General features: G+C 48.2%; 1 protein-coding gene across 1 annotated transcript in view; it reads left to right on the top strand.

The window, feature by feature from the left end:
* LOC149326747 (dipeptidyl peptidase 1-like) overlaps positions 1 to 17,216 on the top strand; it is a 31,806-nt gene extending 14,590 nt beyond the window's left edge. Inside the window, exons 3-8 of the mRNA XM_089562906.1 lie at positions 5,725 to 5,883; positions 6,963 to 7,127; positions 8,207 to 8,325; positions 12,433 to 12,564; positions 14,157 to 14,328; positions 16,854 to 17,216. Coding sequence (XP_089419032.1) covers positions 5,725 to 5,883; positions 6,963 to 7,127; positions 8,207 to 8,325; positions 12,433 to 12,564; positions 14,157 to 14,328; positions 16,854 to 17,190 — 1,084 coding nt within the window. The 3' untranslated portion in view covers positions 17,191 to 17,216. The remainder of the gene's footprint in view (positions 1 to 5,724; positions 5,884 to 6,962; positions 7,128 to 8,206; positions 8,326 to 12,432; positions 12,565 to 14,156; positions 14,329 to 16,853) is intronic.
* Positions 17,217 to 25,540: the final 8,324 nt, after the last annotated feature.

Here is a 25,540-nt window from a genome sequence, read left to right as displayed (position 1 = left end):
ACAGTGCGCCAGGAAAGGCTTTCGTCTTGCAGCACTTTAGAGAGCCAAAGTTCCCCTTGAATTTTTTATGGCAGCAGCGTCACATGGTCGTAGGGATGTACAAAAAATGCGTTATGCACCCTATTTGCAGCTGTCCGCTTCTGAGGTAAATAAATCTATGAATACCTGCTCTTCTGTCAGAGCCGCTGTGCAGCTTATGAGCCATGTTGTCAGGAACTGAAAAGCTTCTGGCAGCTGCTTCAAAGATGGGTTTTTTTTTTGTTCAGTACATTCTAAATAATGCATGTGAGAACGTAATCGCAGAGCTGCATTTAAATGATGGTGCCACGTGATCGGAGCGAACCACTGTGTAATACACTGAAGGAAGACCTCCTTTAGCTGACCTTGCTTTTCCCGTTCTTCCGACAGAATTGTCGGCTGTCGGAAAGCGGCCAATAGGAGAGCTGTTTAACTCTTAAGCTAACTTCTGCAAAATGCACTTTTCACAACTCTTGGTAGTTTTCAATCCGAAAATGTATGTACAATTCGAGTCGATCGCAATTTTAGGTACGCCTTAGCAAATCCTTCGTTTATTTTGTTGTTTTACCAGTGTGTAAGATGTGTTGAGCTGGTGGTAATAAAACCACATCGACAAATCAGTCGCAGAACGCGTGAACTGCTCGTATCTTTCCTTATTGACAAACTGCTTGTTCCAATTAAATGAGTAAAGTGCATGGCCGAGAACTAAAGAATGAAGAAACTTGTTGTCTGATCAAGAAACAGTCAGTCGGGGAAGTTACTGTTAGGCGGTCCTGCTATTCTATGAACAAAAAGTCGAGCGTAAATCACGCATCCTGCTCTTCGATGAACCGCGTCCAATATTTTCCCTCGGCGAGAACGTCTCCGATCACAGCAAGGTTTCGATTCTGGAGGTTGAAGTAAGAGCTTCTGCACTTGCCACGATTTATCAGCACGGAATGCGCACGTTCCGTCATCCGACCGTTGTGTCAGCAATCTGCACTCTACCAGAAACAAAAGACCATCGAGAGTGACACGCGCACCCGGTCAGGACAATGGGGAGAGACTTCTTATCGGCAGTCCACTTTACCGATATGTCACAAGACCGTATTGTGACGCATTCAAGACTGTTTCTGAGAGCAGATTATCAGTTCACGTGATCGACCACACCTATCGTCCTTGTCTAGCTAGCAGTTCACCCGTTCAGTTGGCGCCTCACTTTGTTCTAAACCGAGAACTATTGTTGCGAAAGCAACACTACGCGAGTCGCTGAGCCATTTCGCGGAGCTAAGGCAACGCCATACTGCGCATGCGCGAAGAGCAGTGACGTCAGACGGCGCATAGCTAGCGTGCCGTCGACGCATCCGCGTCCTCTCCATCGCATCTCTCTCTCTCCTCGTTGCTTTCGCAATCCTCCAGGTTTAACCACAGCTAAATCGCCGCCAATTTTTTTTATATACTCATTTCCAACCCCATTATTTGAAATTTTCTGGAAGTAATTCACAAGAATTATTTATTTCACAATGTTGATTAAACTCAATATATCAGGCAAAGGTCCGTTGCCTGGATAGGCACGTTCAGCCTCCCATAGCCGGCACGTTTGTGAGTTTCTTTTCACAAAATTGTGAGATTTCTAAAGTGTACGCCCTTCATGAGAGAACTGCGCAAGAAAAAGACGAGAGAACACTGCAGCGTCTACACCTCCAAGTAAATTTTATTTTAAAACCCGCAGGACGTTAACGAGTGTGTAATGCGAATGTTTGCTCGTTAGCTGCGTTGGGACCGCAAAGAAAGAAGCCGGGGGACGCCTGTACCCACCCTTGTCCGGGGTTCGAACCGTTCACTTTCCGAAGCTAGGGGGAGGGGGGGGGGTAAGTTTGGTGATGGTGGAAGATGGCGCTGAGTGGTACTTTTGGCAGTTTTAGAGGCCAGCTCTGTTCCTCTGCTAAGTGAAATGTAAGGATGCAGCAACTATCTCACCCCTTGATGAACAGCTCAACCACGCCGCGAGGGAAAGGATAAAAAAAAAAGAAGTGTATGAATGCAAAAGGCACAGAATAGTAGAGAACTCCGGAAGACCTTCAACCATCCGGGGATCTGTAACGTGCATGAACGTCGTACACTGCACGGGTGTTGAAAGCTAATTGCGTCCACACAGGAGTAGAGATTCTAGGCCCCACTCCTGCCGTTTATTCGGTCGTCCACACGAAGGAAATGGAGCTGTTTCGCGCAATGCTTGAGATGGGGACGGAGAGCACAGGACTGCGGAACGGGCTCGAGATCCACTCCAGCAAGATACGATCTGCTGAAATAAATGCTGCTCAATGTGAGGGCGATGCCTGAGCGCGAAATACCTGACTCATTAATGTATGTGCGATAGAGCTTGCTCTTGGGCCATTTAGTTCATCTTAAAATTCCAACGAAACGGGGTGCACCAGCGGATACAAAGACGCGTACACAAGAAAAGAGTCGTTAGACTTGGCCGGGCGCCGGACTTTCAGGTGTGCTTTATTCAAATATACATTTGCCGCCCAAATTATCCAACGCATGCGCATCCTCAACTACTCGCATGGCAGGCGCATTGGTGAGACGTTTGACCCAGGAAGGCATTTGGTTCTTCATTGCAGCAGCTGCAGAAAGTGCCCGAGGTGTCCTCTTTCTTCTTTGTCTTCCTTGCGCGGGAAATGCTGGTAGTATGCCTGAAAACCAACCAGCTCAGCAGTTTACTCTCGAAAGGGCAAGAAAGCTGTGCTGTTGTTAGAGCATGTCACCACTTTTGAGAGGGGAAGGGCTAGATATGAGCGGGTAATCTTAGATATTAGAGTGTTTTAGTATTGCGGTGAACAGCGAAAAAAAGGCGGGACAACAACAAGACAAGCGCTGACTATCAACTGGGTTTATTGAAGGACGGAAGGGTATATATACAAAAACATAACACAAAGAAGTAAGAGATAGTGTGAAAAGGGCCGTGAAAATCAAAACTTATGTCACATGTGAAGTGATGTAAGCCAATTCCTTGTTGCTAAGTGCCAGTTGTCCCGCCTTTTTTGCGCTGTTCACCAGTATGAATGCATACCAACTCGCCCAGATCTCAGCCTTATTAGTATTGCGGGCTTTGCGTAATTGCGTGCATAGCGGAATAGCGGGTCCAGAGTGCGCATGCGCAGAACGCTAATGGGGAAATAGCGTTAGCGTACGAACGCAGTCTTCAGAAGATAGCGTTGCGGCAGTTGCGGCTTTTGCGCCCTTAGCGTGAAAACATGGCGGCGTCCTTCCAAGCGAGAGCCGCCCGCTTCAGCCAATTCAGCAGTCCTTGCGATTCCGGTCGGCATGTTTACCGGCAACTACTGGTGTTGTCGCTTTTCACTATGGCTTACCTTGCTTCGACGTTAAAGTTTAAGCTGCAATTCAGCCTAGTTTTTGAGATACGCTCTCGATTCTGGAGCGCGCAAGCCTAATGGGACCTCAAGCTACACTGCTACCGTATGCGACTGCCCGAAACGCAGCCGAAACCTAGCACAAACGTCCGGAACGAAACAAAAAGAGATTTGGAGCTTTTTCGCGGTGTTTTATAGACTGAAATGAAGTAAAGCGAGTTTATATTAAATTTGCAAAAGTTTTTGGAGCATTAGATGTCATGTGATGGCAAATATTCTTGCTCGAACGGCTTGTAGTTAACATTGCCTTGACTAGATGGCGCCACAGTTTTACGTTTTTTATTTCATTTTATTTCAATTTCGGTATCTTTTTGTAGACGAAAATAAGCGCTGCACTAATATTTCGTTTAAAAAACTTGAAGATATTTCACTTTGGCAAGTTAGCGGCAGTGTCGACCATTTTAGAAGGACCGTTAGCATCCATGTCAAGCAGATGGCGTTTAACGTTTCCGAAACGCTATACTAAAACTATGGTGGCTAGAAGCATAGAGTTTCTTACTATTACCTAGAGGGAAAGCTGGCAGCCCGTCTATGGGAGTTTGCATGGCGACCCCTCGAGACCACTTCAGCCACTATGGGCGCTCAAAGCATCATGGGGCGGTGAGCTACTTGTTGCGGAACTGCAACTTTTGGCCAAAAAATAATAATAAAAAAAATAAAGCTGTTTGATTACTACCAACGTCCTAACATTAAATATATTGTCTAATGATTGCAACAAACGAGCAGAAAAGCATTTAGGTGCAAAGTTTGCCCAAAATAAGAGACGACTCGCTCTCCTATTGGCCAAGTAGTGAACACTATAGAAACTGATATTTCGTAATTAACAGGCGCACTTTTAAAAGTAAATATGTTTTCAAAAAAGATGTTCTTGCTTAAATACTATAAGAGGTTTTTTAATGGCATTTCGGAAAAGTGAAACCCTTTATTGGCGTCGTGTGTCGTCGCGTTTTCACTACTATGGGTTTTACCCACTGCGTTCGCGCGAAAGTCGTCTGCGCACACACGGACAGCGTTTTCGGAATGAAACATCTTAGTAATGACACTCCGTGTTCCCGAAAAACTACGACTGTGCCGCAACAAGTAGCTCACCGCCCCATGATGCTTTGGGCGTCCATGGTGGCTGAAGTGCAGCGCCGCCAGCTTTCCCTCTAGGTAATAGTAAGAAACTCTATGGCTAGAAGGGGTATACTAAAACTGTCTGAGGGTATAAGTTGCTTGCGGCACGCTAACGTAATTTCCCTTAGGTCTGCTAACACGCTAACGCTATACTAAAACTCTCTAATATCAGCATTCAGGAAGACGGTTGTGTAAGTTCTCGTTCTTTGGTTGCAGACGACTATAGTGCGGGAAATCGGAAAACGTTCCCTCTCATCAAGAGAGCAGACCCATGTGCGAACCATTGTTCCGTAGCGTTGATTGCGCCTACGATTGGCTGTTGGGAGCAAGGTGCGAAACTTTAGCAGAACGAGCGTGGTTGCTCGGATGTCTTGAAATGGAGTGTCTTTAAGTTATCACGGATGCGTGGTCCGCGGCGGAGCAGTATTTAAGAGGGAAGTTTTCACATTACAATGCCGGTTGTCACTTCAGGGCATGTCTGCCGTATTTTTTTTTCTTTTCCTTGATTTTTCAGCTATGTTACCATGTTATTATGAATTAGCCCTAGCCCTCTTCGCTCTGTCATGGCGTATAAATAAGATCCAGATGTTCGCGGCAGCCAGTCTAGCAAAGGGAACTTTTCTTAGTATCATGTCGAAGGCATGAAACGACACCTAACCAGAAACTAAGCATTAGGTCCCACTCTTTGTTGCACTGGACGAGTTGGCGTACGCCACACGGCTCTGCGCCGTCTAGTTCTCAGCAACGCTGCATTCCGCGTTAGGCTTCTGTTAAGCGTAACGAGGCTAAGCGTAACAACTAGCCTACCTATGTGGGCTAGTTGGTGTTAAGAGTGTTTCAAATTGGGCTAGTTGGTAGTTAACATGGTCACACATAATTGTGCTTTTGAAAAACACTTGGGACAACACAGGGACGCCACGAACACTGGTGTGTCGTCCCTGTGTGTTTCCAAGTCTTTTTCAAAAGCGAAATTCTGTGTGACTAGTTGGTGTACATCAGACGTCACCACCAGCGAAAGTACAAGACACCAGGAGAAGGAGAACACAGGACAACGCTGTCCTGTTGTCCTGTGTTGTACTTCTCCTGGTGTCTCGTACTTTCGCTGAGGAAGTTATGTCTGTTTAGCGTCCACGTTGCAATCAGAGAACAAAGCGGCAGCGCTCTCTCTTCGCAGGTACTTCGCCTTCTCCAACTACAGCAAGAGCGAGAGCTTCTGCAGCGGCACCAAGGCGGGGTGGGCTCACGACATCCTGGGCCACAACTGGGCCTGCTTCGAGGGGCACCGGGACGATGGCCTCCGGACAAAGAAGCCGCTGCAGGCACCGCCGCTCAGGTGCGCCTCTCACCCAATGGGCCTGCGGGTGCATGAGGACTGCCAGCCCTTATAAAAAATGGTCTATAGACAGTCTATAGACTTCTTATTGACACTACTGACTTCCTATAGATATTGCTTTTTGTCTATTCATACTCTATAGACTGTCTATAGACAAAAGTCTGCTAAAAGTGTATTGCCATAAATCTATAGATTGTTTATAGACTGTCTATTGCATTTTTATTGCCTACAGACTGTTCTCTAGGATTTGTCTATAGACAGTCTATAAACTTTATAGACTGAAGTCTATAGACACTCTACAGACTGTCTAAAACTTTTTTTGTAAGGGTACTGGCAAACGTCACATCAGTCGGACTGGGCGATGCATCAGTGTGCGCCTGCAACAGCATCGCGGGGCAGTTGAGTCCCTAATTTTGGAGGTCATTTAGCCCAAAAGCGTTCACCGTTGCTCGCACAAGCCGGCATGCAAGGTGTTTCTGAAACGAACAAGAGTGCTGCGCAAGTTGAGCACGCAAAAAAGCCGGGAAATTTTTGAAGCCTTCTGTATTCCCAATGAAAAAGATCACTATATCAGGGATCCTTATGTGGCACTCGGCAAGAACAAAATAGGTTCCCTGAAGGCAAAGTAGTCCTTCGCGTCAGCCACGCAAAAAGAAGGATAAATACGCAGATGTGAAAGAATGAACGTGAGTTGTGAGAAATGTAAAGCTTTGTTTTTGCTCTTTGGTTATCCTCCTGCTCCAGAAACGTAATCTTGCGGTCACCAGCGCCGCGTATTGCGCAAAAAGGCCGTTTTGTGGGGATGAAATTGATTTGAATTCCAACGTCCGTGCTGTCTACTCTCCCTTCGTCCGTGTGTTTTATGTGCCCTAGAAGGATCAGTCCTAGTGTTACAAACATTCAACTAGCCCAGCTGTCTACGCTTGCTGACATTTCACTCTCCCTTTTAGCCTATCTTGCATTGGGTGGTACAGCTGTCACAGCCACCTCTATTGCAGCTTTTTTGGCTCATACCTCTCCCAAATGACACCATCGTAACCACGCGGCATTCACCGTTCGTGTGCGCTCCTCCTCCGCAGGCGGGAGCTGGGCGACACCGTCGACCCCTTCAACACCGAGGAGTTTGTGGCGCTGGTGAACCGGGCGCAGAACACCTGGACGGCCAAGGTGCACGAACCGTTCCGCGGCAAGACCCTCAACGAGATGATGAGCATCCGCGGAGGACACCGGAACAGGAACTTCAGGTGCGTGTTCCGTTGCAGCTCGACAAGGGCTCGATCGGTCGTCCCAGCGCAGGACGTAGTGTGTAGAAACTGCAATAATGACCAAATGTTTAGGGGAAACCCCGAAGGTGGAGTAGATTTCTAATAAGGGAGTTAATTACTCATTGACGTCCACCAAAGCACAGCCATACGGCTACAAAGGAAAGCTATACAGCTTTCTCAGGAACTAGAGCGTCTGCTCCGTTGATGCGGTCGTCCCGGGTTCGAACCCTGGATCAGGACGAATTTTTCTTTAACTACGAAGTTCCTAAGAAAGCTGTATGGCTTTCCTTTGTAGCCTTATGGCTGCGCTATGGTGGACGTCAATGAGTAATTAACTCCCTTATTGCAAACTGCAATAATGTTACACGGCCCTGCGCGAAGCCACTACGCGAGATCCCAGCCGTACGACTGTCAACTTCCACGGCAACCGCGTGCCTTCTCACACTGTTCCACCGTGTCCACCACCTTGCTTGATGCCAGCAGCGCGAGGTGGTCTTGAGTACACTGGCGTCAAGGAGGAACGAAAACTCAGGAGAGGCCCTCGCTATCCTAGCCGCACGCCAAAAAGTGTGCCGGGAGTCACGTGCTTTCGCAAGGACAGCTGGGAGTCTTTGGACGACGGGACAGCCAATAGTAACGCTGGACCCAGCGGCGTCGTCTGCTGCAATGCCTGCTGCGCTTGCGCAAGCGCGCTGAGACGGCGGCCAACTGAGCAGAACCAGGGGGAAGCCGGCTTCAAAAAATTCTCACGTAACTGCCTCTCCTGTGTTCTTTCCTTCCTCCATGACTGGCGCAAGTCCACGCAGATTTCATGGCATTACCGGATTGCTCTTTGTTTATATTCAATTTTGTGAAATGAAATACGTATACTTTGGCAAATATACACAATGTGTTTTTAGTGTGCACTGTATTCTGCAACGCGTTATTAACAAAGCAAATCACAGTCCCCAAAGCAGCCCTCTGCGTTCCTGACCACAGCCTCCTTTTTTTTTTGTCCTTCCTTCTAAATGGCGAATTCTGAAGGGAAGGTTATATAATCGGCCCGCGTTCTCACACAGGAACCCGCCGACGGCGCCCGTGACCGAAGAACAGCGGAGGCTTGCCAGCACCTTGCCAGAGGAGTTCGACTGGAGGAACGTCAGTGGAGTTAACTACGTGTCGCCTGTCCGGAACCAGGGTTCGTACAGCTACATTTCCGTGGACGTTCGCCCACTGTGGTGTGTGGCTCAGCTATTCGTCACACACCATATTAAGGCGGAAGCATTTAATGCCTCATCGTTGTCAGCAGAAGGTTGCCAGCCGAGGTGTCACGCTTTTCGGTTGCTCGAAGTTGTTATGACGTCAGAGTGCGCGGATTCGCAGTAATGAGGTCACCCACGGATGCCTGACGTCCCCTTTAGGAGCAGACTAAGACTAATAAAATAGTTGTCGACTGCTTCTATAGGGGGCGTAAGGCGTCCGTGGGTGACCACATTACATACCTCATTACTGCGAACAGCGCCATGGACACCCATCGAAGCAGAGAGAGAGTCGTGCTAAAGAAGCAGTAAAAGTGTGTAGTTGCAATGTGTAGTCAAAGTGTGTAGTCAAATAAAGCACTAGTACTGCACAAACAGTCCCGTAGTCAATGGCAAACAGTGCTCCAGGAAAGGCTTGCAGCACTTTAAAGAGCCAAAGTGCCCCTGAATTTTTTATAACGCAGTAAGCGTAGCCCTGAAATTCTTACCATCGAGTTCACCTAGTTTCAGAGTGTGAACAGTATAGACATTTTATCTGTCCTTGTTCTTGCAGTCCATTATATATAGTTGCGGTGATGTACCGTGGAGCAACACGTACAACAGGTACACCTAGGTGTACGTTTCCCAGAAAAAAGCAGCTGAATGTCTGAGAGGTGGAGATAAAATATTATTGGTTTTCTCAGCTCTTTTGTTGTAGGTACGAATTGCGCAAAAAAGACACACACAGGAAAAAAACACGAGGGAGACTGAAAGAGCGCAAACTATCAACTGGTGTTTATTGGATTCAGTGCCGCTCTATAGGCAGTGTGCACACGTGCCTACAAAGAGGGGAAAGAGAGGATAAGGAGGCAAATCAACCCTGCGCGACAAACCATCAGAAACGCTCCAAAAAATTATTTTCCCCGTTGTACAATGAAACGGAGGTGTCACTCACACAGTTATCACCTCTTGCCTTGATGTGGTATGCCTCTAGAAGTTCACGGGAAACTTTGTCATTGCTCCTGCCCAGAATTCTGATATTTTTTAGCAGTGGCTCACAACTGTGTGCAATTGTGCGCAATTCGTACCTACAACAGTATGCAGCAACTCGCCCAACAAGAAGCTCTTCTTAACTCTCAGCTCTTGGTAGTCGCAAAAATCATTCACCCTTTGAAGACTGATGCACTTCGTTGTGCTTGTCTTTCTTTTTGAGAATATTTAGTTGTAGACGCGGGGACAAGGCGTGAGCAAGAACGACACCCCTATCTTTTTTTTGTGCGTCTGAATGATCTACTTCTGCACTTGTGTTTGTTGACAAAGTAGAATTTCAGTTGGTGTTTAGCTTGTACTCTGTCATTTTCTCTCTCTTTGGATTCGAAAGCACTAAGTATTTTTAGAAATAATGAGCTTCCAGCTACCGTAACGGTTCGACTGAAACCGCGGCGTTGGAAGAAGGTGTGGAGAACACGCGACGTGTCGTTGACTACTGCAATTAACGTTTTTTACTGAAAATGAAAGCACTATTTTCATACCCACCATCAACGAACGACACCCCTATCTTTTTTTTTGTGCGTCTGAATGATCTACTTCTGCACTTGTGTTTGTTGACAAAGTAGAATTTCAGTTGGTGTTTAGCTTGTACTCTGTCATTTTCTCTCTCTTTGGATTCGAAAGCACTAAGTATTTTTAGAAATAATGAGCTTCCAGCTACCGTAACGGTTCGACTGAAACCGCGGCGTTGGAAGAAGGTGTGGAGAACACGCGACGTGTCGTTGACTACTGCAATTAACGTTTTTTACTGAAAATGAAAGCACTATTTTCATACCCACCATCAACCACGTTGGTCCTGGAGAGAGCATTGACGCTAGACACATGAACTCCATAACGAACCAATAAATCCTGGCGCTTTTTAACGACAATAAGCGCGTCAATATCGGCATCCCTTTTTTTACTGGCCCGTCCTTCACAATGCTGCACATTTACACCTGCTGCAAACATAAGCTTACGCTGGTATCATTTGCGCCAGCGAACGTAAACAGCCTGTAGAAGACCCAAATGTGAATTCGTGGTTTTCGTCAACACAGCGTCAGCTCGTTCGCCATTTCGGCACCTTGAAAACGTCCCGTACAATACACATTTGATTGGTGTACTCATCGTTTAACATGCTTCTTCTTGCAAAGATGTCTTCTCCACCTTGCCGTCAACACACAGAGTACGTTCATGGCGTAACGAGCATTGTTCTTTAGTGCTAGGCCTCTTCGCCTCCTTCTTCAATTTGTTGACCGCTTTATCTATGTATCACGCGCACTATAACTTGCGATTCACTTTTCTCACACACCGATTCTCCTTGAACTAAATCGTCTGTATTGTTTTCAGCTGTACTGTACCGTTGTCTTGCATTGTATTGTAAGGCAAGAAGCCAATCGATCCCCTGGTGGACTGAGAAAAGCATGAAAAAAGCTTGGCATGGCTCGTGTGTGGACCAATTGGGTCAGCTTGGAACTAGTCGGTTGGTTCGACGTAGTCTGCGAAATGAGCATGACGAAACATCATCATCAGCAGCCTGACTACGCCCACTGCAGGGTAAAGGACCCTCCCATGTCTGTCCTGTTAACCCGGTCCTTTGCCAACTGCGGCCACCGTATTCCCCCAGATTTCTTAAAGGGGCTGCGAAACATTTCAGGTGGATTCTTTAAGTCACACATATGCTGACTTAAAAAGAATTACAGGAATCGATGCACAGGAACGGGAGTTATTCAATGAAGAAATTTCAAAATACAAGCAAACGAAACGCTGCCCTCAACTCGATTTTGGCGGGGCTTCCCACTCCTATTTCGCTCTCCCAATGACGGCACCAGGCGCAATCAATCAAAACAGCCAGCCAGAGCACGTCGCGGAAGTTTGTACTCCATGGTTGCCTGCTCTCTGTGACTCGTTCTTGCTGAGACTTGCAGCGTCGTTTCCATGCCAGAGCCCCTGGTGGTGTATTTTTATTCTGCTTGCTTTTCAGGGCTTTTATCTAATATAAAACACCGACAGGTGACAAAATGTGTCTCTATTTATTCACACAATTTGCAGTATATTTACTGTTTGTCTAATAATCAAGCTCGTGCCAGGTGATGTCATATCCGCTGCTAAAACCCGCCACTGTGTGAGGACACCATCAGAGGCATGAATTTGTTTTTGGGAGGACATTAAAATATTAACAAACGGAATATATGCGGTATTACCGACGCTAATAGCACCATTGTAACCCACTGTATGCGTTCAACAGGCAAAACAGTCAACTAAGATTATGTTTCTGGGCCCCTTTAATCTCATCCGCCCACCTAACTTTCTGCCGCCCCTGCTACGTTCTCTTGGAATCTACTCCAAGGACCAGCGGTTACCTTGCCTTCGCATTACGTGCCCTGCCCAAGCCCATTGCAATGTGTTTAATGCAGCGACCACGCCGCATTGCAAGATATGCAAGATATCATAATCGAGTCATTTTGCTTGCACAGTGTCTATTGCAAACCTTATTCCAGCCTACTTTGCACGATAATTTTAAACAAGAAAGTAGGGTTCCAAGACAAGTCACAGAAGTCTTGGGTGTGGTAAAGAAAGGGGACAGATGCCCAAGAACCACCCTGCTGGCCCGGTGGGAAGTTATTTTTTTTCTGTGCCCCGTATGAAGATCTAGTCTGCTGTGGATTACAACGTCGCATGCGTAACGGGGTGATTTCGAATTCTTCCTGCTGTTTTACCTGTGTGCAGGCAGACCGCTGCGCTCATGAATACTTTATGGGGGATAATAACTGTTTCAACTTCTAGCCTGTTTCCTTCCTTCGAACTTGTTGCGGAATCCGGAATAACGGCCTGAGAGGCGAGTTGGTGCATGATGAAATGAACGGCGGCGCAACAAGGACACTAACAAGAGATGGGAGGCACCACATGCGCACGTGGTGTCCCTTTCTTGTTAGTGTCCTTGTTGCGCCGCCGTTCATTTCATCTTGTCGCGGAATGTTTTGCGCTCAGCTTCTTTCGAGAGCGCAGGGGGATGCTTTCTTCTTCTTGCCCTGTTGCAGCGCAATGCGGCAGCTGCTACGCCTTCGCCTCAATGGCGCTGCTGGAGTCCAGGCTACGCATCGCCACCGAGAACAGGGTGCAGCGTGTCTTCTCGCCCCAAGACGTGGTCTCCTGCTCGCCTTACTCCCAGGGTACGTCTGTATACATCACCCAAATGCAGGCGTGCGAGGGAAGGTGCACTTAGAGCAGCGCCTGTGCGGTGTTGCGGTGTGGAGCACTGGGTTCGATGGTTTGCCATAATTAAGGAGCAGCGCACCAGAAAGACCCAGAGACAGAAGGGAAGGGAGAAGAGCAAAACTTGCCACTAAATTTTATTCAGGAGCGTCTAATCGTCTAATCATCTGATGCGAACCAAAATCGTTTTAACGTTTTGTCCCGCGCTTGCGCTGAGTAGTTATGACTGCCATGGAAACCCAACAAGGTGCGTTTCAGACAATTAACTGGAAAAAACTACAAGGGTTCCGATGGGGAATCTGCGGGTATATTGACTGTTATGAGGAAGGCTTACGGCATGTAAAAAAAAATGGTTTTCATAGACAGATTCCCGTTGCGAAAGTGGGCTTGTCCGCAATTTCCGCGTAAGATTTTTTTTGGATTCCGCGGCTAGAGCATTGCATACATTTCGGTCATTGCGAAACACTATACGTGTAGTACGGCGGAGACTAATTTACCTCGCGGGGAACAAGAAGGAACTAATGGGAAATCAACGGTAAATCAGTTGCTTGTACTACATTATGCGTTACCACGGTAGACATGGCTTAAATTGTAACGATGATGGTACCCCGCCGCGGTGGCTCAGTGGTTATGGCGCTCCGCTGCTGAACCGAAAGATGCGGGTTCGGTCCCGGCTGCTGCGGCCGAATTTCGATGGAGGCGAAATTGTAGAGGCCCGTGTACTGTGCGATGTCAGTGCACGTTAAAGAACCCCCGGTAGTCGAAATTTCCGGAGCCCTTCACTACGGCGTCCCCGATAGCCTCAGTCCCTTTGGGACATTAAACCCTCATAAAACCCCCAGTTTAGCTTACTTATGCAAACCCTCATAAACCATAAACCATAACGGTGATGGTGGCGTTGGTGTGATTATGGTGAACATGAGACAAACGGTGTGGGTTTACACCATCATTCTTCCCTGCAAAGAGGAGAGTGAGAGAGAGAATACAATCTAGCTGGGACTTTTCACACGATGCTTATGCATCCATCGTTGTTGTCTCCCTGTAACAACTACTGGCGCATCGTAGCTTCAGCGCTTAGTGCCTCATGACAGCGGTCGGTTCAAAGGTTCGGTACGGTCGGTGATGTTCCGCGATGTCCCATAGCCCAATGCCATGTTTCGCAACCATCCGCGCGCCTGCTCAAAAACAATTCGATGGAGCAGACTCCTTCAATGTTTCGCGGGCGCACGTCAGCGGCATGCCGGACGAGCACGCGCGATCCACGGCTAACGCCCGCTGCGCTTGTTCATGCACCGGACATGACGCGAAACGCTCAGGAAGTCTTGCAATCTGCCAGCCGTTGACTACAGCTTTGCCAGTCTATATATAATCTCTGAGGAAGGAAAAGATCGGGCGAACGCTTCACTGAGTGAACGCAGTCTTCGAATCTTGAGCGATGTTCTGTCGCGCACTGCGATACTGCCGCCACTCGCTTCGAAGGGTGACTTTCGCCACCGCCGACTTCCGCCACCTCCGACTTCCCCCAGTTGACGGGGTGCCGCATTCGCAGGCTGCAGCGGCGGCTTCCCATACCTGATCGGCGGCAAGTACGCCCAGGACTACGGCGTCGTGGACGAGGAGTGCAACCCTTACGTCGGCGCCGACTTCCCCTGCAAGACGAGGCCTAACTGCACCAGGCACTACGTGGCCAAGTACCGCTACTGCGGCGGCTACTACGGGGCGTGAGTGTCGCAAATGCATCCTCGGATGTACTATCGGGGGCAGAAGTGGTATACTCCACGCGGCGGGAGCAACGGTGAACGGCGGCATTTTGGCGAGCTAAAGCACGAAACATTGAAACGAGCCAAGCGACATTCCTGCTGAGAATAAATGACACGCACTGGCTGTCTCTGTCCCAGATTCCGCCCGCAGATGGCGTTGCAACGCAGTTTTTCGTAAAGCCTCAGTTTTTCGTCGCTCCGGCTTCCGTCGCGTGGAGTATACCACTTTTGTCCCCGATAGTACGCCTGCTAACACCGCTGGACTTAATTGAACGGTAACTCTACTCAATGGTAATGTCGCTGACCACTCCACGCCTGAATTGAATTTGGTTTAACCTTGCGAAGTACAGCATAGGAACAGATTTACTTTGACAGAATGATAGATTGACCTTGCCAAATTTAACCGATTTGTACCAAAATCGATGTCCAACCATAATCGACCATGCCCGACATGATGGCCACCTCCTCCAAATTAGGCGCTGGTCATTTCCGAAATGATATCGCTCGACCTTTTAATATATGTCTAGCTTTTTGTCTTTATGCTGCCATATTTCAGCGCAGTCTGTCCGCTGTTATTCACTGCATGTTGATGATAGGTGCTAGAGGGACTCGCAAGAAGCATGTGTAAGACTACAGTAAACTGACCGCATCTCAGCGAGGTATGGGAAGGAAAATTATGATCGCAAGGTTAGGCGAGAGGAAGATAGCAGAGTGGGTCACGGATCAAAAGCGAGTTGATAATATCATTGCTGAAGTAAGAAAAAGGAATGGGCGTGGCCGGGGTTTTCAATGCGAAGAGAAGATAAGATACATACAGAGAGAGCGAAAGGCAGGGATGTTAACCAGAAAGGATTCCGGTTGGCTACCTTGCACTGGGGTAGGGAATGAGGGGATGAAAGAGGGTAGAGAGAAGGAACGAGAAACACACTCACAATCTGTGAATCAAGGCAGTGTCTCTCAAAAACAAAAACAGTGCCTTGTAAGCCTTGGTGGCAGTCGACTGTTGTGGCCACAGACCGAGGATCTTGGCCTCAAGGAGTTCCAGAGCACAACGCAGCATACGTCTTTCGTTCACAAAGAATGCGAAGGGAAGAGAACCGATGATTCATTGGGATGAAGGAGTGCATTCCAAGAGAGGCCAGCGTAGCAAGCAGCGGATGTGAGAAGAAGATTAGGTGGCCGGACGAGATAATGAAGTCTGCGGGGATAAGATGGCCGCAGATGACACAGGACAGAGTTAGTTGGAAGGATATGGTAGATGCCTTTGTTCTGCAGGGCGCGCAGTTAGGCTGGTGATAATGGTGGTGGCCTGAAAATGATAACGGAGAGCAGGTAATTTCTCTTTTGCCCATACTAATGCCTGCTAAGAGAGTAGGGCTAATCTGTAGTGCGTAAAGACGGGAAATCGAAGCAGGCAAAGCCCGAAGGTATGATTGCAAATGATATAATGAAGAGTAAGGCAAGGTCAAGAATCTCGGGAAAAATTGGCAGTGGTTTAGCTCTGGTTAAACCTGGAGGATTGCGAAAGCAATGAGGACAGAGAGAGAGAGGCGATGGAGAGCGCGCAGCAGCTATGCGCCGCTACTGCGCATGCGCAACTGGCGAGCGCGGCGGCAGCCCCTCTGAGTCACCCGCGCAGCGACGGCGGCGGCGCGCCAGCTGTGCGCCGTCCTCGCGCATGCGCAGTATGGCCTTTCGTCAGCTCCGTGAAATGGCTCGACGACTCGCGCAGTGTTGCTTTCGCAACAAGAAAGGACAGACCCGTGTCAAGGATACGACAAAACGCTTTGCTTTGTAGTAGTTTTCTCTTGTACGGGAGTTTTTTCTTTAGTATATTTCTGTAGTCTGCAGTTATATAGTATTTTTGCGTTTTATTTGAACTACATTCAGTAGTTAGTGGAAACAATTTGGTTGCTACTCCAAGCTGACAGCAAAGAACATTTCTGCAAATCTCTTGTGGCAGCAAATTTGCTGTTATGTTTTTCGACTGGGCAAACGCTAAGGAAAAAAATGGCTGAGGCTTAGCTAAGGTTAAGCCTAGTCAGATGCGAAGCATATTGATGGCTAGGCTTGGTAATACATGGCTTTCCTTGGTTGACGTTCATCCCGCTCTTCATCGGTCTCTGTGGCACGCTGAAGCTTTCGCTTCTCGTTCAAATCAGCCCTGCTTCTAGGCGGCATCCCAACACCTGGCCGCCTCGTAAGTGCCCGGAGAGCGAGGCAAGGTCAGCTTTATACCGCTGCTGTAGCGTCACGTGGTCAGCTGCAGCGCCTCTGATGTGGAGCCTCCACCGCCGCGGCCGACCGCGCGAGCCGGCAGCCCATCTCTCCTCTGCTGCGACGTCATGTTGTCACGTGGTGTCAAGTGGTCACGCTAAAGGTCAATGGTAGCTCCGCCGCCGCGCTCGACGGGCTGTAGTGTAGCTCTAGTAATATGCTTCGCATAAAAAAAAAGAAGCACATTTCGAGGCTTGCGTCTTGCGCAGCTCCAACGAGGAGGTGATGCGTCTGGCCCTGGTGCGCGGCGGCCCGATCGCCGTGGGCTTCGAGGTGTACCCGGACTTCCAGGCGTACACGGGCGGCGTGTACCAGCACACGACGCTGCACCGTCAGCTGGGCGCGCCCTTCGACCCCTTCGAGCTGACCAACCACGCCGTGCTGGTGGTGGGCTACGGCCGCGACGCCCAGAGCGGCCTGCCCTTCTGGACGGTGAAGAACTCCTGGAGCTCCAGCTGGGGCGAGGGCGGCTACTTCCGCATCCTGCGCGGCGCCGACGAGTGCGGCATCGAGAGCCTCGCGGTCGAGGCCGACCCCATTCCCTGAATAAAGGAATGATAATAACAATACTACTTTATTGCGCCAAATATTAAAAAAAATTGGCGGGCGCTTAGCTTTGGTTAAGCCTCGTAGGTTGCGAAAGCAAGAGCGCAGCGCCTCCAACTGAAGGAACGCAGTGCGCCGCGTCTACAGGTCACGCGTGGCTACCGGCAGCCGCTGCGCGACGACTCAAAGCGCCTTCGGTAATTTTTTTTATATTTTGTTTTTGATGTTGCTGCTACTCAAAGAAAGGAAACAATCTACAGCTGGTATGACGTCACAGCGGCAGTAGCGCCACAGGTGCTCGGCGCGGCGTAACTGCAGCCGGGCTATCTGAAGGAGCGAGTTGGTCGCCCATGTTCACTCCGCTAAAGGTCAAACGTAACTGCGGCCGGGTCACGCGAAGGCTTGAAAGTGCGAGTAGTATTGCGTTCGCAATAAAAAATGTACCCAACCCGAAAGACGCGGGTTCGATCCCGGCCGCGGCGGCTGAATTTCTTGAAGGCGAAATTCTAGAGGCCCGTGTGCTGTGCGATGTCAGTGCACGTTAAAGAGCCCCAGGTGGTCGAAATTTCCGGAGCCCTTCACTACGGCGTCTCTCATAGCCTCAGTCGCTTTGGGACGTTAAACCCCAATAAACCAAACCAATAAACCAAACCAAAAATCCGGCCTGCCAAAGCCTCACAGGGCTTGAGTGGCAGAGCCCGACAAGCAGCGGAACTGCGCGGACATACACACAGGCATAAAAGCGCATTAAAAATTACGGACATCAAATTAGTACGGTGGCGAAACAAAAATGGACAGAAGACGCATGTTAGATGTAAAAAAAAACCTCATCGGATTAAAGTGCGAGGAAGAAAACTCAAAATGGCATGACAATACCTCCGATCACTGCAAGAAATGCAGCAGTAAGCAATGAAATCACAGGATTTACTTGGCAGGTGTTAAAGCATATGTGTACAACGTCGTAAACCCACTAATTAAAGTACCCCTCACTGACTCCGCTATCCGATCAAAAAATAACCCTTCCGGGGAAAGACGCAGGACTCGACGAGAGATGTTGGTCGCCACTGCTGTTCTGACGTGACTGCGGGTTCCCGCCCTAAAAGAATGTTTGCCACTGTAGCCAACCTAGTTCAGTTATGGTAGAAGAAAAAAAAATAAGAGTGAGCATGAGGTTACACGCTAAGCCTCCGCAAGCCATCTTTTTTGTTTTTTGAAAAGATTGAAAAGATTTATTGGAGTAGAGCAGTTACAGCGTCTGCTGCAGGGGCAGAGGCTAGAGGCTGTGGCGCCTGACGAGGCCTCTGTCGCTCTGCAGTCCACGGAAGTGCGATACAATTTGCGCATAACAAGAAGGTAAGACACATAATTAAAACAAATGTGGATAAATTATGCTAATATAATCACAACATTAACACAGTATACGGAATGATATAAACATGTACAATAATATGCAAGGATATTATACAGAGATTTTGTTCAGTATACAATACATTGGAGGACTCTTATAACAAAAATAAAATGAAGAACCATGGTCCAAGAGAAGGATATATCCTGTATATGCGTGTGAAAAGTACTCGTCACTCCCCGTACAAAACACCTTATATTATTAGGAAATCTTCAATGTGCTTTTTGAATGTGCTAATACTGGATGTGAAATTCAAGGTACCTTCAAGTTTATTAAGAATCGAAGCCATTTGGTAAGGAACTGTTTCTTTACCATAATTGGTTCTCGTTTTTGGCATGCGTCTTTTATTGTGTCGGAAAGGATAAGTAGAGTTTTCTTCCCTGTCGCAAATGTGCAGCTTCCGGAGTTGTACGAACTGAAGTAGTTTATAGTAGTATAGCTGGTCGGCCCTCAGCATTTTATATTTTAAGAACAAAGGAGAAGTTTGTAGGAGCTGGTAACGTCCAGAATAATTTTCATACCAGCGTAATATCTTTTTCTGCATTGTTATGAGCTTATTGTAATCCTCTGACACCGCTGCCTTCTCTCCCCGAGGTCCCTTTAGCTGAATGGTACGGCAAAACACCGCTGACGGACGGGACGGAAGAAGACGAGACAGACACATGCGCTGACTAACAACCAAATGGTTTATTGCGAAAGAGGGGGGCAATATAAAGCATAGAAGGGAAGAAAAATGCGGTGCAAACATAACATGGCATACATTCGGGATATCATCAATGATTAAGAAAAGCGATCTCCTGTGGGAATAGAGTCACCGATGGTTGGCTTACACATGAGTTGCCTAATGTGTCAATGTGAAATGCCTCCGATATCAGGCGCGAGGTGTGATCTCTATACCTGGCGATGATAGTGGTTTGGTTCAAAAACGCCTCACATTCGTCACAATCTGCGAAATGAATGACCACGTTATTTCGGCGTGACTTGTTTTCAATGCCTTTCGCGTGTTCGCGTACCCGATCGTCACGCCGTAATAACATGGTTATTCATTTCGCAAATTGCGACGAATGTGAGGCGTTTTTAGACCAAACCACTATCATCGCCAAGTATAGAGATCACACCTCACGCCTGATATCGGAGGCCTTTCACATTTACGCATTAGGCAATTCATGTGTAAGCCAACCATCGGTGGCTCTATTCCCACAGGAGATCGCTTTTCTTAATCATTGATGATATCCCGAATGTATGCCATGTCATGTTTGCACCGCAGTTTTCCCTTCTATGCTTTATATTGCCCCCCCCCCCCCTCTTTCGCAATAAACCATTCGGTTGTTAGTTCAGCGCATGTGTCTGTCTCGTCTTCTTCCGTCCGTCAGCGCTGTTTTGCCGTACCATTCAACAAGAACCAACCAGACCGACTCAGCCCTCTCCTTGAGTCCCTTTAGCGCACCGAAGCTTGATAATTAGGCCCTTCAAGTCAGGACTTGAAGCCAAAACTTGATTCGTGGTACTTTTTAGTAAACGCGCATACTCCGCAGCAGCGCCTGTCCGGCGGAATTCGTACCGTGGTGGTTTCAGGTTTCACGGATTGCGCGTCTCAAATTGCAAGCGCGGGCGTGAAGCTGCGCAGCGAGCGAAAGCAAAATCCGGCTGGACGCTACCGCTGCCTCGTCACGGGAGGGCCTCGTTCCCATGATGCTTACCAATATAGTCTTTATGACTAGGCTTCAAAAAGGTCACGTGATGCTCCCTGCTTGTTTTTTTTTTGCCCTCCGTGAACTCAGCGCAGTCTAGAGGTCGACAAGTGTTTAAGGGTATACCTCCTGGAAACGAGGACAAGCCGTACAAATGGTATTTCCTGGGTGACGTCACATGTCACGTGAATAAACCGGATATGGCGACAACTGGTATTCAAAGGCATTTGACAAAATAAATCACGTTACACTATTAACAAAATTGGAATATTATGGTTTCAGAGGCTGTTTCCTTTCTCTTATTAAATCCTACCTACAATACCGCCAACAAAGGGTGCACATAAATAACTCTTGCTCCAGCTTCAAACCATTGCTACATGGCGTTCCGCAGGGAAGTATTCTCGGGCCACTACTTTTCAACCTATATATTAATGACCTTGTTAACATAGATTTAAATACATCATTTATTATTTATGCCGATGACACAAGCTTATTTTTCTCCCATCACAGTTTACCCCTGCTTGTAAAGAAAGCGAATGCAGTGCTTGATGTATTGAACACTTGGTGTCTAAATAATTCCTTAACTATAAACGTCTCGAAGACAAAATCAGTTCTTTTTCGCCCTAAAAATAAACCAGTTAATTCAAATATTGTCCTGCAACTTGGTCTTTCAGTCATAGAGGTGGTACCAGCAATAAAAACCTTAGGTGTCCTTTTTCATGAGAATATGCAGTGGAACGCGCCTGCCATTACGTGTCTCAACCTGATTGCTGTCTCAACGTGCCAGTCTCGAGTGGTCTCCTACTGCTTGAAACGGAAAATAGTTCCCTTGGAGGTTCAGTCATTATTCGGTGTTCTGCAGCCATCTTGGGGGCACGTCAGGCGCGTCTGCAAGATACTCAAGTCTGAGTTGGCGTCAGTCCTGTGTTTTGTGTGCCTTCTGTGTCCCCGTTTCTTGCGCCATACCAGTTTTTATTTGCACATACTGACCTCGTTCACTCCAAACTATCCCGAATAGTTGGTATTCTTGCACGTTTTCGTAACTTTCTTCCTAAGCACATTAAATTACTTTTGTATAACTCCCTTTTCACATCCACATTATCGTATTGCTACTTGATATGGGGCACAACAACGTACACAAACTTGTCCAAAATCTATCGACTGCAGAAAAAAGCTGTAAGAATTATTTCAAATGAACCCAATGACGCCCACACAAAACCTCTTTTTGATGACCTTAGATTACAACCATTACCAAACCTGTTCAATGCACTTCTGTTAAAACGTCATCATGCCTTTCATCTAAATAATGACCCTTTCCTTGAAAACCTTGCGACCCTGTCTCCGTTTGCGAAAGCATATAGCACACGAAGCAGTCAGACATGGAAGATTCCTCACACCCGTACTAACTATAGCCGCCAAATGCTGATGTACACACTACCACATGCTCTTAACTCTTCTGATAACACCTCCAAGTCACCTCCAAGACATTAACACTTACAATTATGAACCCGCAATGTTAGCCCTATCACTTAACATGTTTTTATGATTATGTAAAGCCGTCGCCATATATATATTGCTTTTCTTTATATCGCTATCACTTTTTGTCCACTGCTGTATTGCTTTGTGAACGGGGTGCTAGCCTTTGTCAAGCCGTTACAGGCTTTTTGCTAGCACCCCGTTGCATCACGAGTTCTGTAACATCATTGTTGATGCTAAATAAAATTTGAATTTGAATTGATCCACTGCTAAAACGACCTAGAAAGTGCTGTCGGTTTGGACAAAAAATGACAACGTTTACGCTTCTCGCCTAACTTTCTGCCCTTTCCACTCCGGCCAACTCTATTGAAGGGCAACTCCGGTTTTTTTTTAATTGTTAGTCGATCATCGCATCATATTCCTTAGGTCCCCCTCTCCTGTACAAAAATACATTTTTCATAACAACAAGTAGAACTGTTTTAAAAGAACAAAAACCAGAGAACCGAAACTGGGTTTCGACCAAACGGTGACATGACGACAGACCGACCTACGACGTCGCGAGAATTGCCGCAAGGCGTATATCAAGTGCGCACTGATTCGCTGAACTTGCCACATAAGTGAAATGACCGAAGGAAAGCTCGAAATATTGCCCTTGTGCAATTCCAAAGCGATCATCGACGGCCGTGCGTCCAGTGACGTCGCACACTCAAGCTTACAGAGGACGAGTGGACCGTACCGTGGTAGTATCAGTAAAATCCGAAGAAGCCGGAGTTGTCTTTCAAGCCGTTCCTTCCCTGCAGCTTAATTTATTGTGACCGCTACGCAGACGCTTGCACTATGCGGCGCAGCAAAGATACTCTCGTGCATACAGATGAGCTGTGAACCAAAGCGCGCGATGTAGGTACAGGGTGACTAATGAGCTACCATCTCTGAGCAGGAAGTGGGAAACAGTGGTTCTTTCTCTCTTCTGCGAGTCAAGTCGTTCACTCGCGCTGTGTTGTGCGTCCCGCGCTTTCCTTGTCTCTTTGATTCCGACCTCCTCCGGCGGGCACGTGCTGTCGCGGTGGCACCTGAGTCGCTTGCAGTTTTTCCGCACCACAAAAGTCCGTCATAGCTTGATCGGCGACTGCTGCATCACGCGCACAACACGAACTCACTGCAAACGAAGAGGCGTGGCCCAATGGGCGAAATTGCCTATCCTTTCGCCTCTGTTTCGGGTGTTTCGAGCGTTTCCCGCCTCCTTTCTGCTACCGAGTACAGCCAAAGCTTGGCTTTGGCACAGCAGCCTCAGTCTACAGTGGTGAGCAGCCTTGTCTAGAACGCTTGAGCAGTGCGCACTTGGTAACAAAAACCGAAATTAGAGAGCAGCCCCTCATTACAGGGCGAAGTTTTCGTGCCTGCTTTGTTTACGAGGCTATCTGGCGCTACCTCCGTGCAAGCGTTGCAGCTGGACCCTAGAGGCTGCCACAAAATCTGGATTTGTTTGCAAGGAAGTGCACCGCCCGAGCGCTCTAGACAAGGCTGCTCACCACTGTACATCGCAACTTCTGCGCCACGCTGTCAGAAGTGGCACGTTTTGTCCACCAGACCACTAGCACGTGCGCCGATTACGTAGGCCGGGAAAGCTGCAATCGTCCTGCAGTTGTCTGCGCCAAGGGGAGGCGAGGGTTAAAATTTGCCAGGCCACATCCGAATTTGCCGAGTGCTTTCTACAGAACCTGAAGACAAACACCTCACCCAGTAAAGCACCCATATAATTTAGGCGCGCTCTCACTGGTAAGCGATCGAGTATGGGAGCTTTCATCCTGCATTTTGTTCAGTTTATTATGCGAAGCATATTAAAGTAGGTTTCGGGCCTTCGCGCGACGCCCGGCGGTGGCTACCATTCACCTTCAAGTGACCTTCAAGTAGGTCACGTGACATGACGTCACGTGATGACGTCACACCGGCTGCAGATGGGGCCTCATATCGCGCCGTCGGTCGCCTCCCGGCGGTGGCCACCATTGACCTTGAAGTGAGATCACATGATGTGACGTCACGTGATGACGTCACACCGGCTGCAGATGGGGCCTCATATCGCGCCGTCGGACGTCGCCGGCCGGAGGCCTCCACCGTGCCTGGGAGAACGAGAGGCGAACAATGGGAGCCCGCCGTCGGGGCTAGTACGGCCTTTCGCCGCCATGCGCCGCCACCGGAGTAGGATCACTGCCGCGCCGTCGCTCATAGAAACGCAGACCGCTCGCTGCTGTTCTGTCGTTGAGTTTTCGGTTGCATTCATGTTGTTTCAAGTACAATCAAAACTTTTTTTAAAAGGGAGCTCGGAACCACTTGTCGCTAAGGGTAACCGGACCATTTTAGTCGTTTCTTTCGCGGTTACTGCTGTGCAATGCGCTCGCGCGTCGTCTGCTGCGCTGATATGACAGTGCGCGCCTGCTTAAATCCACTGCGTGGAAAATTGTTCTGTCACCTCTAAGTTCGCTTGTCTGAGGGTCGTTATTTGAAAGCAGTGCTTGGCAGAAGCTAATACTGAAAGCTTGGGCTCTGGAAGAGCTCCGTTGCGTGCTGTTGTTTACTCATGTAAGTAGCACGTAAAGACGTTAGACTGCTTCCAAAGCGGTACCTGATCCCACGTTTCCTCCGTAAAGTTTACGAGAGTTACCATTGTCGCCACCGAAGCCAGAGTTGGCGCTAGAAAATGTGGAGCTTTGCGATGTGGTTTCATCAATTGATCTGCCGCGCACCTCCTGCAAGACTGCATGGTGTCTCGAGTCGCATCGTTGACGCTCAACTTGAGCGTGTATGGTACGCGCGAAAAATGCGCCCTGCTGTCAGTGCCACCAGCTATGTAACGTGAGACGCTGCATCATCTGCCTGCACATAACGCTGCGCAGATATAGAGGTTCACATATTCAATAACAAAGCGTTGTGAGTCAACACTTACTCAAACTCGAAAAAAAAAGTATTTATTGTGGAGGCTAACTTCTACACGGCAGTAAACATAAGCCATCCTCAGAGACTCATGTACTTTTGCGAAAGGGGCTTTTTTGCGAAATGTTTAACTACGTCATGCTTGTCACTGAGATTCAATGCGTAGTTGCAGAGAAGCGGCCTCAGGAAACGAACCGATATAAGGTTCATATGAGCTTGTTGATGCCATCGCTCTTGCACTTCAGCAACTTTCAAGCGCAAAGAGCTGGTACAGCGTGCTCTACTAATGTAGTGAGAGGCTTTTTCAAGGTCTGATCGTCCTGCAGGGCGCGGTCAGCAAAAGCTCTTAATGTGTCGAGAAGAGAAGTTGATCTGACGGGTAGAGCAGCCCACCCCGGTCTTGGCTGCGGGTTAACTGAAGGAGTGGCTGGTTGCTAACCGGCTTCGTACACAAAGTAAGGCAGTTCTCGCAATCCATATGCTCGCCAACAACTCGCGCAATGTAACCCGCCCACATAAGCGATAGCCGAGGTCTGAAGCGACGGCAGGTGCTGTGGCAAAATTGTGGTAGTAAGCCTCTGAAGCACCAATCTTGCTCTCGACAGCTTCGGCGCTGCTTGCACAGTCGTCGTCAGGGGAGACTTTGGAGCCGAAGTAGAAGTTGGTTGCGCAGAAGAAAGGACGTCAGCGGGTAGGAGTCTTGACATCGAAACACATTCTTTGTGGGCAATATTGGATGCTGAATTAGACGCAGCGATCCCGGTCTTCAGTAGCTTTTCGAGACCTGACATTGCAGCCAGAACATCCAACATGCTGTTACACCCGGATGACATTCGCAAACTACCAAACA

This window comes from Amblyomma mixtum, chromosome 10 (assembly GCF_055824585.1).
Source record: "Amblyomma mixtum isolate Tamu chromosome 10, ASM5582458v1, whole genome shotgun sequence".
NCBI lineage: Eukaryota > Metazoa > Arthropoda > Arachnida > Ixodida > Ixodidae > Amblyomma > Amblyomma mixtum.
Note: the sequence above shows the minus strand (reverse complement) of the source record. Positions and strands in the feature narration are given on the sequence as shown.